The 13,830-nt window shown below is 53.8% G+C and overlaps 2 protein-coding genes across 3 annotated transcripts; both read right to left on the bottom strand.

Moving 5' to 3' along the window:
• Positions 1–5,700: 5,700 nt before the first annotated feature.
• RINL (Ras and Rab interactor like) lies at positions 5,701–12,096 on the bottom strand. 2 transcript variants are annotated; one of them, XM_040633945.1, is made up of 12 exons: positions 12,030–12,096; positions 10,912–11,000; positions 10,559–10,718; positions 9,213–9,315; positions 8,884–8,956; positions 8,733–8,797; positions 8,316–8,465; positions 7,793–8,224; positions 7,094–7,411; positions 6,700–6,831; positions 6,389–6,561; positions 5,701–6,306 (listed from the first exon to the last, which is right to left on the bottom strand). In XM_040633945.1, exons 2-12 carry the CDS (start codon positions 10,959–10,961, stop codon positions 6,250–6,252), a joined length of 1,713 nt encoding a protein of 570 aa, XP_040489879.1. In that variant the 5' UTR covers positions 10,962–11,000; positions 12,030–12,096; the 3' UTR covers positions 5,701–6,249. The 2 variants fall into 2 exon arrangements, with proteins under 2 accessions (XP_040489879.1, XP_040489880.1); XM_040633946.1 differs by lacking the exons at positions 10,559–10,718; positions 12,030–12,096.
• Positions 12,097–12,363: 267 nt separating this feature from the next.
• Positions 12,364–13,750, bottom strand: LOC121103373 (NAD-dependent protein deacetylase sirtuin-2-like). Its single transcript, XM_040633038.1, has 3 exons — positions 13,436–13,750; positions 13,247–13,313; positions 12,364–13,127 (listed from the first exon to the last, which is right to left on the bottom strand). Exons 1-3 carry the CDS (start codon positions 13,486–13,488, stop codon positions 12,972–12,974), a joined length of 276 nt encoding a protein of 91 aa, XP_040488972.1. The 5' UTR covers positions 13,489–13,750; the 3' UTR covers positions 12,364–12,971.
• Between the last annotated feature and the right edge of the window lie 80 nt (positions 13,751–13,830).

A 13,830-nucleotide genomic window follows, 5' to 3' on the forward strand; every position in this document is an offset into this window, starting at 1 on the left:
CAATAACTAGCCCCCTCAGAGTCCTGGAAACCTAATTTCCAAAATACCTTGGAGGTCTGTGCTATCCCTAACCCCCTCCCAACTTGAAAGGATATAACGGGCCACTTCTCAAGACCCAATGCAGCTCTTTCTGCCCACGGGTCCCGTCCCCGTGCTTTTCTAAAACCACCTTGTTGCACCGCAGACATCTCAAGAATTCCTTCCTCCTCACTGTTCCTGGCGCCTGTCGTGCACGCACCACCGCAGGGCCTTTGCCCGGCTTTTCTCTGCCTGGAACATCCTCCCCAGGTGGGTGCCTCTGCCTCTCGAGCCTGTGACTCTTGCCTCTGACAAGGTTTTGCTCGGGTGTCACCCTCTCTGTGACTTCTGAAAAAGTATAATCTCTTCCTGTTTTATTTTTAATCTGATACTATATATATATATATCTTAATGGTTCTCAGCAGCAACTTGTTAAAAACACAAATTCTAAAAATAAACCCTGGCATATGAGGTCAAATGATTTTTTAAAAAAGATTTTATTTATTTATTTGACAGAGAGAGACAGTGAGAGAGGGGACACAAGCAGGGGGAGTGGGAGAGGGAGAAGCAGGCTCCCGCTGAGCAGGGAGCTCGATGAGGGGCTCGATCCCAGGACCCTGGGATCGTGACCTGAGCCGAAGGCAGACACTTAACGGCTGAGCCACCCAGGTGCTCCTCAAATGATTTTTGACAGGGGTGCCCAGCTCATTCAATGGGAAAAGGACCGTCTTTTAAACAGATGGTGCTGGGAAAACTGAATGGATATCTGTATGCAAAGGAGTCAAGTAGGACCCTCATCCAACACCATATACAAAAATGAACCTAAAATGAATCAAAGACCTAACTGTAAGAAGTCAAACTATAAGACCCTTAGAAGAAAACATAGGGGACAAGCTGCATGACATAGATTTGGCAATGATTTCTTGCATATGACACCAAAAGAACAAACAACTAAAGAAAAGCTACATTGGACTACATAAAAATGAAAAATGTGGGACGCCTAGCTGGCTCAGTCAGAAGAGCATGTGACTCTTGATGTCAGGGTTGTGAGTTCGAGCCCCATGTTGGGTGTAGAGATTACTTAAAATCTTAAAAATAACATAACATAAATAACATAACACAACATAACATAAAAAAATAAAATAAAATTTCCTTTTGGCTACCATGTGGGCGGGGATTGGAGGGGATCCCCTGGATGGGAAGCCAGGAGGCAGTGGAGGCTGGGCTGGACCAGGATGGGGCCATGGAATGGGAGGATGGGGGGGCGTGGGAGGGGGGAGGGAGGTGTCCAGGATGGGGCTCAGGGCTGTAGTCTAGGGACTGGGGGCATCCTGAGGGCCCCCTGTAATGGGTACTAGGAGGAGGTATAGGTTTGGGGGAGAGGCTGTGGCCAGTTTGGGACACCATAGGAGTGGGACCGCAAGAGGAAGCATCCAGCACAAAGCCCAGAGCTCCAGAGTGAACAAGATGCTGGATGTGACCCCATAGTCCTCAACCAGCAATACCCCAAATGCCCACCTTTTGCATTTCACTTTCCCGTACTTTGCCACATATCCACACATCACCCATGTACTTAGCTACTGGATAGTTTTCTTGAAATCAACTCAGATTTTTTTTTTATTCAACACATTTATTTAAACAGGAAATGCCATGGGCCCTGGGGTGGCTCAGTAGGTTAAGTGCCCACCTTCGGCTTAGGTCATGGTCTCAGGGTCCTAGGATTGAGCCCCACATTGGGCTCGAGTCTGCTTTTCCCTCTCCCTCTGACTCCAACCCCTCCCTCCCTGCTCGTGTGCTCTCTCTCTCAAATAAATGAATAAATAATCTTAAAAACAAACAAACAAACCAGGAAATGTCATTTCACTCTAGGAGGTGGAAAACCAGTATCACCTGTTATAAATAGAATACAGTCGTTGGAATAAATCCAATGACTCAGCAAGAACCAAGAGGAGGTGCTACAAGCATTGGGTGAAAGGCTGGTGGGGACAGGTTCTTCACAGGGTCCCCGGTCCCACCCACAGATGACATCACAACTCAGAGGGGGAGAGATGGGGCACTCACTTCCCCTTACGGGCAGAAGTGTGACCCTCCCCTCCAAATTCAGATGTTGAAATCCTAACCCTCAGTTCCCCAGAATGTGACTGTGTTTGGAGCAAGGGCCTTTAAAGAGGCGATTAAGCTACGGGTGCCTGGGTGGCTCAGTTGGTGAAGCGTCTGCCTTCGGCTCCGGTCATGATCCCAGGGTCTTGGGATTGAGTCCCGCATCGGGCTCCCTGCTCAGCGGGGAGTCTGCTGCTTCTCTCTCTCCCACTGTCTGCCGCTCCCCCTGCTTGTGCTCTCTCTCTTGCTCTGTCAAATAAATAAATAAAATCTTAAAAAAAAAAAAAGAGGTGATTAAGTTAGAATGAAGTCATATGGGTGGCCCAGTACAATATGAATGGTGTCCTTATAGGAGGAGATTGGGAACTAATGTAACAGTGTGTGTCAACTGTACTTCAATTTAATAAATAAAGAAGTAAATAAATATATAAAAACTCGAAAAAGAAGAGACTAGGACACAGATGGGCACACAGGGAAGGCCATGTGAAGACAAAAGGAGAAAATGGCCATCTGCAGGTCGCGGGGAGAAGCCTCAGAGGAAACCAAACCTGCCAAGGCCTTGATCTTGGACTTTCCCACCTCCAGAACTGTGAGAAACCAAATTTCTGTGCTGTAACCACCCCAACCGTGCTTTCCTATGGCACCTTGATCAAACTAACGTAGTCCTTAACTCCACGGGCACAGTGAGCATTGCCGACCGCGGGGCCCCGATGGGACATACTGAGGACACCGTGTCCACTTACACGGCATATACTTCCCCCAACCGCGGGACTGGAATCTGATCATGAGGCAATCCAGGAGCCGTGACTGCCCACAAGACATACCCATCCAGGATATAAAGACCGTGGGGCGCCTGAGTGGCTCAGTCGAGGCTTTAACCCACGCGCTCCGAGGACCTACTGCTTGGTGAAATGGGCCAGTTCACCAGGAGACTGTCTGATTGCACTTAATGGAGATGTCTAGAATCATGAAAGCCATGGAAACAGAAAGCAGAATGGTGGTTGCCAGGGGCTGGGGAAGGGGAAATGGGAGCTGTGGTTGATGGGCATAGTTTCAGATTCACAAGACAAAGACTTTCAGAAATGTGTTACACAACGACGTGTATATAGTTCACACTATTATAACACAACAATGGGAATATAGTTAACACGATTATAACACCAGTTAACATCTAAAAATAGTTAAGAGGGTAAATTTGGTATTATATGGTTTTTACCACAATTATAAAAACTACATACATAAATGGATAATAAATAACAGCGCCTGGGTGGCTCAGTCGGTTAAGCGTCTACTTTTGGCTCAGGTCACGATCCTGGGGTCCAGGGGTGGAGCCCCACATTGGGCTCCCTGCTCAGTGGGGACCCTGCTTCTCCCTCTGCCTGCCGCTCCCCCTGCTCGTGCTCTCTCTCTCTTTCTCTCTGTCCAATAAGTAAAATCTTTTAAAAAATGCATAATAAGTAAACACAATGGGATTTTTGGTGCCCTGCTTCCCTGAAGGTTCTTGAAAAGGAGGACGGTCCTCTCACGTCTCCGGGGCTCCAGCTACCCCACTCAGTTCTGTCTGGACAGAAGATCAGAGGTCACATCCTGTAGTCCCCCCATCCCTGCTTCCTGCTTCACTGCCTGGTGCAGCCATTTTAAGCTTTTTTTTTTTTTTTAAGATTTTATTTATTTATTTGACAGAGAGAGAGAGACAGCCAGCGAGAGAGGGAACACAAGCAGGGGGAGTGGGAGAGGAAGAAGCAGGTTCCCAGTGGAGCAGGGAGCCCAATGAGGGGCTCGATCCCAGGACTCCGAGATCACGCCCTGAGCCAAAAGCAGACGCTTAACGACTGAGCCACCCAGTCGGCCCTAAGCTTTTTGGTTTTTAAAAAACAACTGCAAAAAACTTTTTCTGGCACATTTTTTAGATGACGTTTAAAATTACAGAATTTTGACCATTATGAAATGTAAAATGTAAACTGTAAAACTGTAATGGCAGTACATTTCTTCGTGAAATGGATCGAGGGGATTTTCCTACTTTTCTAGTTAATTCCTCTATCAGTAGATGCATGTCCCTTGTTGCAAGAGTGAGACTGGGTTGGATATGAATTCTACTCCATTTTTCTCTTGTTTATATTAAGTGCTGAGTGACTGTTAAGTTTCCCGTGGCCACTGTGACAAATGACTACAGACTCAGTAGCTTAAGACGACAGAAATATCTTCTCCTACACTCCTGGAGGCCAGAAGTGTGAAATCAGTATCACTGGGGGTGAAATCAAGGTGTGGACAGGGCCCCCTCCTTCTGGAGGCACTGGGAGAGCATCGGGTCTGCGCCTTTCCCAGCATCTGGTGGCTGACCGCCTTTTTTTTTTTTTTTTAAGATTTATTTATTTTTATTTGAGAGAGAGAGAGAGAGAGAGCACATGAGCGGGAGGGGCAGAGGGAGAGGGAGAGAGAATCTCAAGCAGACTCCACACTGAGCTCAGAGCCTGATGCAGGGCTCTATCTCATGACCCTGAGATCACGACCTGAGCCGAAACCAACAGTCTGACTGCGCCACCCAGGTGTGCCTCTGAAGGTTTTCCTTGGCTTGTGATGATCAACTCTCCAGCCTTCGAGGCCGCCATCTTCAAATCTTTCTCTGCTCATCTTCACATCATCTTCTCCTGTTTGTGTCAAATCTCCCGCTGCCTTCCTTTTATAGGGACATGTGTGATTGCATTTAGAGCCCTCCCCCAGATAATCCAGAATAGTCTCCCCATTTTAAGATCCTTAATTTAATAACATCTGCAAAGACCCTTATCCAAATAAGGTAACGCTCGTGGATCCTGGAGATTAGAACAGGGCGATCTTTTGGGTAGCCACCTTCAGCCTACCACAGAAACCTTGGCATGGAATCATTCAGCAAGTATGTACTTAGCATGTCCTGGTGCCAGGCTCTTGGCTAGACCCTGAGAGCATAGCTACGCACAGGACAGGGCTCCCTAGCCTCCTGGAGCTGACATTCTAAGGCCGCACTGTCCAAAATGGTAGCTCCAAGCCCTAGGTGGCTATTGAGGACTCGGAATGTGACTGGTCCTGCCTGAGATGTGCTGAAATTTTGGATTTTGAATATTTTGCACACATGCAAAAAGAGTGTTAAATAGCGCAATAACTTTTGGATTTTTTAAAACGATTAAAAAAATTTTTTAAAGTAATCTCTACACCCAAGCTCACGCTCACAACCCTGAGATCAAGAGTCATACGCTCCACCGACGGAGCCGGCCAGGTGCCCCTCATTTTTGGATGTTGATGAGACGTTGAAGTGATAACATTTGGGGCATATTGGGTTCAATCCGGTGGGCTATTAAAATGCATTTCACTTGTTTCTTTTTAGTTTCTTGGAATGTAGCTACTAGAATATTTAGAATTACATTTAGAGCTTGCATTGTATGTCTGCTGGGCAACCTAAGGGGAGGGAGACTAGGCACATAACACATTAAATAAGCACATATAATGGTATGTTAGGAAGTGGTAATTTCTACGGAAAATAAAGAACGGGGTAAGAGAGTGTGTTTGCTTCCTGTGGCTTCTGTAACAAATTACCACAAACTTAGCAGGTCGAAAACCCCACAAATTTATTATCTTGCAGTTCTAAAGGTCAGAAGTTGAAAATAGTTCTTGGAGCCTAAAATCAAAGGCCCAGTCTTTGGAGATTCCAGGGGAAAAGCCGCTTCTTGTCTTTTGCAGCTTCTAGAAGGTGCCTGCTTTGGCTCCTGGCCACCTCACTCTGACCTCTGCTTGCAAACTCACATCTCTTTCTCTGACCGGGCCCCTCCTGCCTCCCTCTTAGAAGGACTCCTGAGATTCTAGTGGGCCACCAGGATGATCTAGACGAATCTCCCCATGTCAGGATCCTTAATTTAGTCACATATGTCAAGTCCCTTTGACCATGTAAGGTAACATAGTCACAGATTCTGGGGCATCGGAAGCGGACATCTTGGGGAGAACATTATTCTGCCCTCCACGGGGAGGGGAAAACCAGAGGCGGGTCTGTTCCTGGGAACCCCCCTCCTCCCTGCACCTAAGCCAACAGCGGTCAGAAGCTGGTGCGTCCTGGTGCCTCCGGAATCTTGCCCGCGGAGCAGGAGGGTTTGAGACCCCTCATCATCATTGGTCTCTGGGCACAGGGTCTCTCGCCCATGGTTCCTCAAAGGGCAGGCTGACCTGTGGGGAGGGACGGGAGCCTGGGTCAGAAAGGTAACGGGTCCAGCGCTCCCCTCCGCCCGCAGTCCGGAGGGACGATCACCTGGGCTTCGGCGTGGCCCTGTCTGTCCTGTCTGTGCAGCGTCCGCCTGCTGTGCCACTGGCGCAGGGAAGCGCGAGCCTCAGAGCTGAGCCCCTGGGGCGCGCAGCCCGCATCGGGCTGGTAGTGAGCGATGTGGTGCAGCGCCCCAAACCACGTGGTCAGGTAGTACCCGGCTAGGGACAGGAAGGGGTGGTCAGCGCAGCTCTCAGGCTACCCTGGTCGCCCGAGGTCTCACCGTAGTTTGTCCGCCTCCTCCCCGCTGCTGCAGGGCGAGGCTGTTGGGTCCTGGCGTTTCTGGGGTGGGAGCTCACCTTCTCCCCGTAGCTCGTCCGGATCCAACAGCTCCATGAGAAACTCCACGTCCAGCTGCGTCTCCCCAATGTGCGGACTCCAGATCAGTTCTTCGGTCAGCGCGGGCAGGAAGGCGTCGGCTCCCAGGGGCTCTGGCGGAGCGGGAGGACAGGCTCTGAGGTGGATGGGGACGTGCAGACGCCTGCCTCCGATCCCCAGGACCGCGGGTGCTGGCTGCCCTTCCACCTTGCTGTGCATGCAAACGCCTCTTACCAGATCCCCAGGCCCGCGTAGACGCCTCCGGCTAGAGCGTGCCCCCCTCTCCCCTCGACGTGCACACAGGCGCCTCCCACCCGGCTCCCGCCACCCTCAAGCCACCGCACATCCAGGTGGACGCGGGTAAACCTCCTTTACCTTGGTTCTCGCCCTGAGCCAGGCCCGCGTAAACGTCACTGCACACCGCCAGCAGCAGCGCCACCTTACGGCGTGGGGCGCAGGCGGCGTGGAGGTGCGCCAGGCGCGCGTGGATGCGACTCCGCAGGATGGGGGCGGGGCTCTGCCCCTCAAGCCCCGCCTCCTGGAGACCCAGAGGTCCCGCCCCCGCCCGTAGGGCTATTTGTCGCTGCCGCAGTCGGCGCAGTTCCTGGGCCCGGAGCGTGCGGAGTCGCGTCCACAGGGCAGGCTTCAGCGGCGCCAGCACCGCCCGGCACAAGGCCGCCTCCACCGCGGCGCCTGCGAGGGGTTGGCGTGGGTGAACGAAGGGCCGCCGGGCTGACCCCCTCCCCGGCGCCAAGCGCCACCCGTCCCTGGCTTCTGGCCACCCATAAGTGTAGACATGGGTGAGCGAACACGTGTGGAAGAGGGAGCCTGGGTGTGAACACGCGCGTGGGAGAGGGAGTGCGGCTGTCTCGCATGTGCGAGACGGAGCCCTGGTGAACGGAATAGGAGTTACTATATATAGGAAAAGGCGTGAGAGTGGCAAAGCGAACAGGTGCGCGGGGATGGAGAGAAAGAAGTTGGGTGTGGACACACGTTAGCGCCAAGAGATGGCAAAGGAGACCCCGAGTGGGGTCAGGGAATGGCCATAAATTCCTTCCCAGTTCTCCTTATTACCAAGATCGTCGTCCTTCTGGGGCACCCCAGGCCCCCTGCTCCCAAAAACAGCCCTGACATCGGGGTCCTTCGATAAGTGATCCTGGAGGTCAGTAAGGAGGTGCCGCACATCCTGAAGCAGCTCTGTGGCCGGGTCCCCAGGCCTGTGGGGGCCTCTGGCATTTGAGGTGAGGCGTGCCCTAAGGCCCTGGAACTGCCTGGCCACGTAGCTGCCCCGGGCGCGGGCCAGAGCCTGGATGTGTAGGGTGAGCACATCCTCAGGGCCGTTCTCTTCATCTTTGTAGTCATCCTCATTCTCATCCTCGTCCTCGTCCTCGTCCTCCCTCTCTTTCTCCTCCACCAGGCTGGCCAGAGTTGGCCCAGGATGGTGTACTTCTGGGCTGAGCGGGCCTTCAACCCAGGAGACCCGGTGAGGGGCAGGGTTCCTGGGGGCTGGATGTGAGGAGAGAGTTGGGCCCCACAGAACAGCGGCCGTGGCTCCCTCGTCCCTCGGGGGCCCAGGGCCCTGTCCAGCCCAGCGAACCTGAACTGTGTCTTTCTGCAGTTTCTGGAGGTGTCTCCGGCGGGATCTGCTCCATCCCCCACCCTCTGTGGGTCTCCAGGTAGAGTTTGTTCACCATGGAGAGCACCGTCTCAGAGGTGTTGAGGTGGACACTGCCAGTCAGTGGAGGACCTGGGGACCAGCATAACCGAGGTGTCCCAGATGTCCGAGGAGCCAGCCCTGCTTCCTTCAGGGGACCGGGAGACTTAATTCCCAGCCTCATTACTGGCTTGGCCCCTGGCCCCTTGTCACTCAGGCCCAGGAGTCAAGCCTCCCACAGATCCCTCACCCCCATTTCATTCTTCCTCAAACCCAGTAGTCTGGTCCCTGAAGGGCCATCCTACTGGACCAAGGAGCCTGGAAAGTAGCTTCCCCCTCCCTTAGGGAACCATCCCTCACCTGCGTGTTTGTCTCCAGGCCTTAGAGTGGGAGGGGGCAAGAGCAGGGTTCTGGGCAAAACATCCCTGGGAAAAGATAAGGGGCAGCTGCAGTGTGGGTGGGATGTATTAGGGATGGATCCCCCTTAGACCTTTTGATGGATGACCTGTACCTGCTGGCTGATAGGAAGGCCAGGAGATGGGGCAGGTCTGGCATGCAGAGGTTTGAATATTCCAGAGACACACCTGGGGGTAGGGGGCAACAAGGGGCGAGGAAGAAAAGTTGAGGGGTGGCAGCCTCATCTTCCCTGGGACTCTGTCTTCCTCAGGGTCAGAAAATACCTTCAAAACAGGAAAATTTCTACCCTTTGGAATCCCCATCTTTTCCTGTGTCTGTATGTTTGCATCCCACTTATGGCACCAAATAGCATTTGGGAGATATTTTGGAAGCAACGCTGATTAAATTTGCTGTGGGCTGGAATCTAGGGGGTAGGCTCCTCACCTCCAGGAAGCTTCTGGATCTGGTAGGTGTGGACTTCTCCTGGTGAAGCTCCTGTCCTCAACACCAGGACCTGGTTGGGGTCATGTCCTGTGACCAAGAAGCTCTGAAGGGCAGGGGAGCGTGGAGGCAAAGGTCATCTTTTTTTTTTTTTTTTGTTAAGTTTTATTTAAGTAATCTCTACACCCAATGTGGGGCTCAAACTCACAACCCTGAGATCAAGAGTGGCCTGCTTTACCAACTGAGCCAGACAGGCACCCCGAGGCAAAGGTCATCTTGCAGGGGATTGTGCAAATCTCTGTTAACTTTTGCCTGCCTGGCATCCATTTCCCTTATTTTGGATTCCACACCTCAAATTTCCTTTAAAGAAACCCACTCCCTCCCTTAGTCCCTGTGGGTGGGACTAACTCCCTCCAAGCTCTAGGGATGGTCCCTGTGACCTGACCTAGTCAATAGGATGAGAGTATTTTCTCACCACACTGATTGGTTCAGAGATGGGCATGTGAATCAAGCTCAGCCAATGGAAATCTTCCACAAGATTTTTGCTGGAGCTCTTTATAAGGAAGCCTCTTTTTACACGGCGATTGCTAAGCTTGTGGGATGTGGCCACGGGCTGGGGACAGCCATCTCTGTCACCACAAGGACAGAGCCCCCTTATCTGGATAGTTGCCTTATCCAAGTCCATCCCCATTCCTTGCAGAACTGCAGCCTTGTTCTGGCATAATCTGCCCAGATGGAGAAGACGGATGATGATGTAGGCAGTGTTTCTCACCTCTGGGTTTATAACTCCCAGGTGAGCTTTAAAAAAGTATTGCCACCCGGGTCCCATCCATATATTTTAAGTCAAGTGTGAGGGCTTTTGGTTTTCCTGGTGCAATTGGTGGCTTCCTTTCCTTTTTTCGCCTGCCTTGAGCACACACGTGTGCTTGGACCTGGGGTGGCCACTGGGCAATCATGAGGGGAGTCCAAGGGAATGGCAGAGAAGCTGGCCTTGATGTCACTAGGGCTGCTGGACCCGGGCCTGCGGCTGCCTTTCTGCATGTGTCAGAAGGATAAATGCCTGTCTGCCTAACTACTGTAGAATGGGAGTTTGTTCCTTGGGCTTTCCCCACGGTTGAACAAAGCCAAGAAATGGGATGAGGAGAAATTTATAAGCTGTCTAATGCTCAGGATCCAGACATTCCTGCAATTCCCTTCACATCTGGGTTTTTTTTCAGTCATTGGAATCAGTAAGTAGCCTTTTTGGTTTGCCCGGCTTGTGGGGTTTGTCACCAGGAACCAGCAGAGTCCTGCCTGGCCCACGGTGTCTCGGGGAGGGTCAGAGAAGGTCGCTGGCTGTGAGTACTCACCCCTGGTGGCCACAGCTCAAGAAGGGCTTCTGCATCTCGAGTGCCCAGCTCTGGGACCTGCCACACCCCCCACGTCCTCCACAGGCGAAGGAGCGGCTCTGGGGTCCCAAGGACCCCTACGGGGGTCTCACCTGCTCCATTCAGCTGTGATGGAACCCATCTGGGACAAGGAGGGGCCCAGGAGACCCGGGGTTAGAGGTGGGCAGTTAGACACTGAGGCAGGGTCAAAGGGGCAGGAAGGGGAAGTCCAGGGATGAAATGGGATTCGGGGTCTTCTGGGGGGTGGGCATTGGATGGAAGGGGATTCTGAAGCCCAGGGAGGAGTTGGAGACCCGAGCCCCGGCAGCCCTCACCTCTCCCCGTTGATGGGGCCTGCAGAGGCCTCGTCCTCCGACCGGGCCATCCTCAGGATACGGGAGGCCAGCACGCCATGGTCTGGCCTCTGGCAGGGAGGAAGATAAGGCTCAAGGTGGCTCCAACCCAGCGGTGATAGTCAATGTATTTACAACCAATATAGCAGAAACCCTGACCAGTCAGAACGGACCCAGGGCCCCTTGCTGTGACAGGTGTTCATTCTTTAGTCACCCGGATGGTGGGGCGATCTGGGGGTCCCAGGAGGGAGGCCAGTGTGTCTTGGGGGGGGGGAAGGGAGGACCCAAACTGACAGCTATTTACTGTGTGGCACAGAAAGATTTCAGCTTTTGACAACTGGCGCTGCCAAGTCCAGACGTGGACCAGCTGAGGAGCAGCCTTTGCCCAAGCCCGCGCCCAGACACGAGCGCAGCCCGCAGGAGGCACCCTGTCAGTGTGACCTATCTTCTGCAATGTCCCCTCTTCCTCCCTTCCCAGGCCACAGGGGGCCCTCAAATATTCCCTCCCCAACATTTTATTAGGGACATTTTCAAACATCCAGAAAGCCAGAATTTTGGAGGGAACATCCTACACCCGCTACCGAGATGCTATTGCTGGCATTTTCTGTTCTGCTTTATACCACATCTGTCCCTCTGTCCATTGGACTTCCACTCTTCAGCGGGTGTGTGGTCCCAGCTAGTGGGAGTTATCACTCCAGGTGGGCATGTTTGAATATTTCCCCTGCAGCAGTGCCAGGAGTAGGACCCCTGGGTCTGTTCATCTGTGCACTGAATACTTCCTAAGAACAGGCCCAGACAGTGCCCTGGGGAAACGGGGGTGGACAGAACAGGCCCCTGCCCTCTGGGGGGGTAACAAACAGGGTAACGAACAGCTAAACAGATCAATCAGCCTGCTGACCAGAAACCCGGGGTTTTAGGAAGGGTGGGGACAGCGAGCAGGTGCCCTGTCCAGAGCAGGCAGGAAGGGTGGGGCAGGGAGGCAGATGCTCGCCTGGGCAGCCGGTGGTGCTGGACAGCGCGGGATGGGGGCAGGAGCCTGATACCAAAGGGAGGCAGTGGGGGGTGACGATGCCAGCCGCTAGGTCCCTGGGGACCCCTACCTGTTCTCGGAGGGGAGGCCTGGAGTAGCAGGAAGTGAAAGTGTTCCTCGTAGAGAGAGGAAGCTGGGCGGGCGGGGGAAGAGGCGGGCTGGGGGTAATCTGAAATCAACCTTCCTCTTCGTTTTGGCCTGTGGTGACTGGGCTTTGGGAAGGAACCTGGCGTCTGGGAGTCCGGGGGCGGGGGAAGAGCCGCGGGCACTCTCGAAGCCCCAGAGTCCCGTCAACACTTTGCCGTCTCTAGTAAGCATCGAGGGGTTCTGGTTCCCTAGCCCCCTCCCTCCAGCTGCTTCCCTGTGTGCCCACAGAAAGGAACAGGGAGGCCAGACAGCTGATGGTTAGTTGTTTTTGTTTTTAATTTGTCTCCAATAAGCAACATTATGTGCCCCTCCCAGCAGGGGAAGCGGGTCCCAAGGGAAGGGGTCCAGCACCCTCTCTGGGGGTAGGAGGCACAGACTCGGGAGGCCTTCAGGCTCAGCTCCCCGCAGAGTGTGTTATGTTTGGAGGGCCCACACTCCACCCAGGGTACATTAGACTTGGCCAACTTGGCCACAGGCCCCTAGGAGCGGTAGAGAGCACGGGGGCGGGGGGCGGGGGGTGGCGGACCTGGGGAGCCCTGAGGAGGCCTGGGGCACCTGTCCAGAAGTTAGGAGTTTAGAGGCAGCCCTGGCCCTGGGAGCAGTTAGAGATTAGGGGAGGTTGACCCCCGTCCCCACGGGTAGTTAGAGACTGCGGGCTGTTACAAACGGGCTGCCCAGGCCTCGGCCCCTGGGTGCTGTTAGAGATTTGCCAGGGTCAGGGAGCTGGGACCCCAGTTTTGAGAGGGGGTGGTTAAGAGACTGGGGCAACGTTCTGAGCTCCCCAGACAAAAGCTGCAAGTTAGAGGGGCCAGGGCTGGCAGGGGCTCTGCTGTCCGCTGGGCGTCCTGCCCGGGAGCCACAGCTGTCACTGGGGCTTCTCTCCCTCCGTGCTCCTGGCCTCTTCCTTGGCAGGAGGTGGAGACTTCCTGGGGGAAGCGCAAGTGTTGGGGTTGGGGCTCCCTGACCCTGCCTGGGCATCTATGTTGGCATGCTCCTTCCGGACAAGGTCCTCCAGCTCCTTCTGCAGGGGACAAGTTCGCAGAGGTCAGAGGTCACCATGCACCATGGGGTCAGAGGACCCGTAGTGCAGGAGTCTAGGGATGGGGCTCCGGGTAGGCCAGGGTGGCCCAGACTCCTTACCTTCCAGCCGAGGAGGTCAGCAAGGGCCAGGCAGCCCTGGTCACAGTCACCCAGCCAGGCCACGTCCCTGTGGGTGGGAGAGCCAGAGCTCCCAGGCTTGTCCCAGGCCTCTTCCCGCTCTTCCCGGTCCGCGTGCCTTCACGCCCTCCCTCCCACCTCAGCTGTGACCCGCGCAGGCCCAGGACTCACCGGTAGGCCTTCTTGGAGTCGAAGTCCATGCCTCCTCCGAGGCCCATCATCATCCCCAGGAAAGGGTCAGTCTGTGGGGGAGAGGGGAGCTTAGAACACAGACCCTGGAGCCAAATGGCTTGGGTGTGTTCCTTGCTCTGTGACTTTGCTCAAGTGACCTGGCTTCCCGGAACCTCAGTTTCCTTATCTGTAGAGTGGGGACAATCACCAAACCGCACCTAGCATTGTACTTTCAGTGGGTGAATACTTAGAAAGTGCTTAGGGGGCGCCTGGCCGGCTCAGTTGGTACAGAGTGTGACTCTTAATCTCAGGGTCATGAGTTCAAGCCCCATGTTGGGTGTGGAGTCTACTTAAAATTAAAAAAAATACAAAATAAAATAAAGCAAACAAAAAAG

This window comes from Ursus maritimus, unplaced genomic scaffold (assembly GCF_017311325.1).
Source record: "Ursus maritimus isolate PB19 unplaced genomic scaffold, ASM1731132v1 scaffold_19, whole genome shotgun sequence".
Lineage (NCBI taxonomy): Eukaryota > Metazoa > Chordata > Mammalia > Carnivora > Ursidae > Ursus > Ursus maritimus.

Excerpts from the sequence above, each read along its gene's own strand:
- RINL (XM_040633945.1), bottom strand. The coding sequence starts at position 10,961 with ATGGCCCGGTCGGAGGACGAGGCCTCTGCAGGCCCCATCAACGGGGAG. Across the intron at positions 8,466-8,732 it reads GCCTGGAGACAAACACGCAG|GTCCTCCACTGACTGGCAGT; the intron begins GTGAGGGATGGT and ends GCTGGTCCCCAG. Across the intron at positions 6,562-6,699 it reads GGACGAGCTACGGGGAGAAG|CCGGGTACTACCTGACCACG; the intron begins GTGAGCTCCCAC and ends TCCTGTCCCTAG.
- LOC121103373 (XM_040633038.1), bottom strand. The coding sequence starts at position 13,488 with ATGATGATGGGCCTCGGAGGAGGCATGGACTTCGACTCCAAGAAGGCC. Across the intron at positions 13,314-13,435 it reads GACTCCAAGAAGGCCTACCG|GGACGTGGCCTGGCTGGGTG; the intron begins GTGAGTCCTGGG and ends TCCCACCCACAG. Across the intron at positions 13,128-13,246 it reads CTGACCTCCTCGGCTGGAAG|AAGGAGCTGGAGGACCTTGT; the intron begins GTAAGGAGTCTG and ends TGTCCCCTGCAG.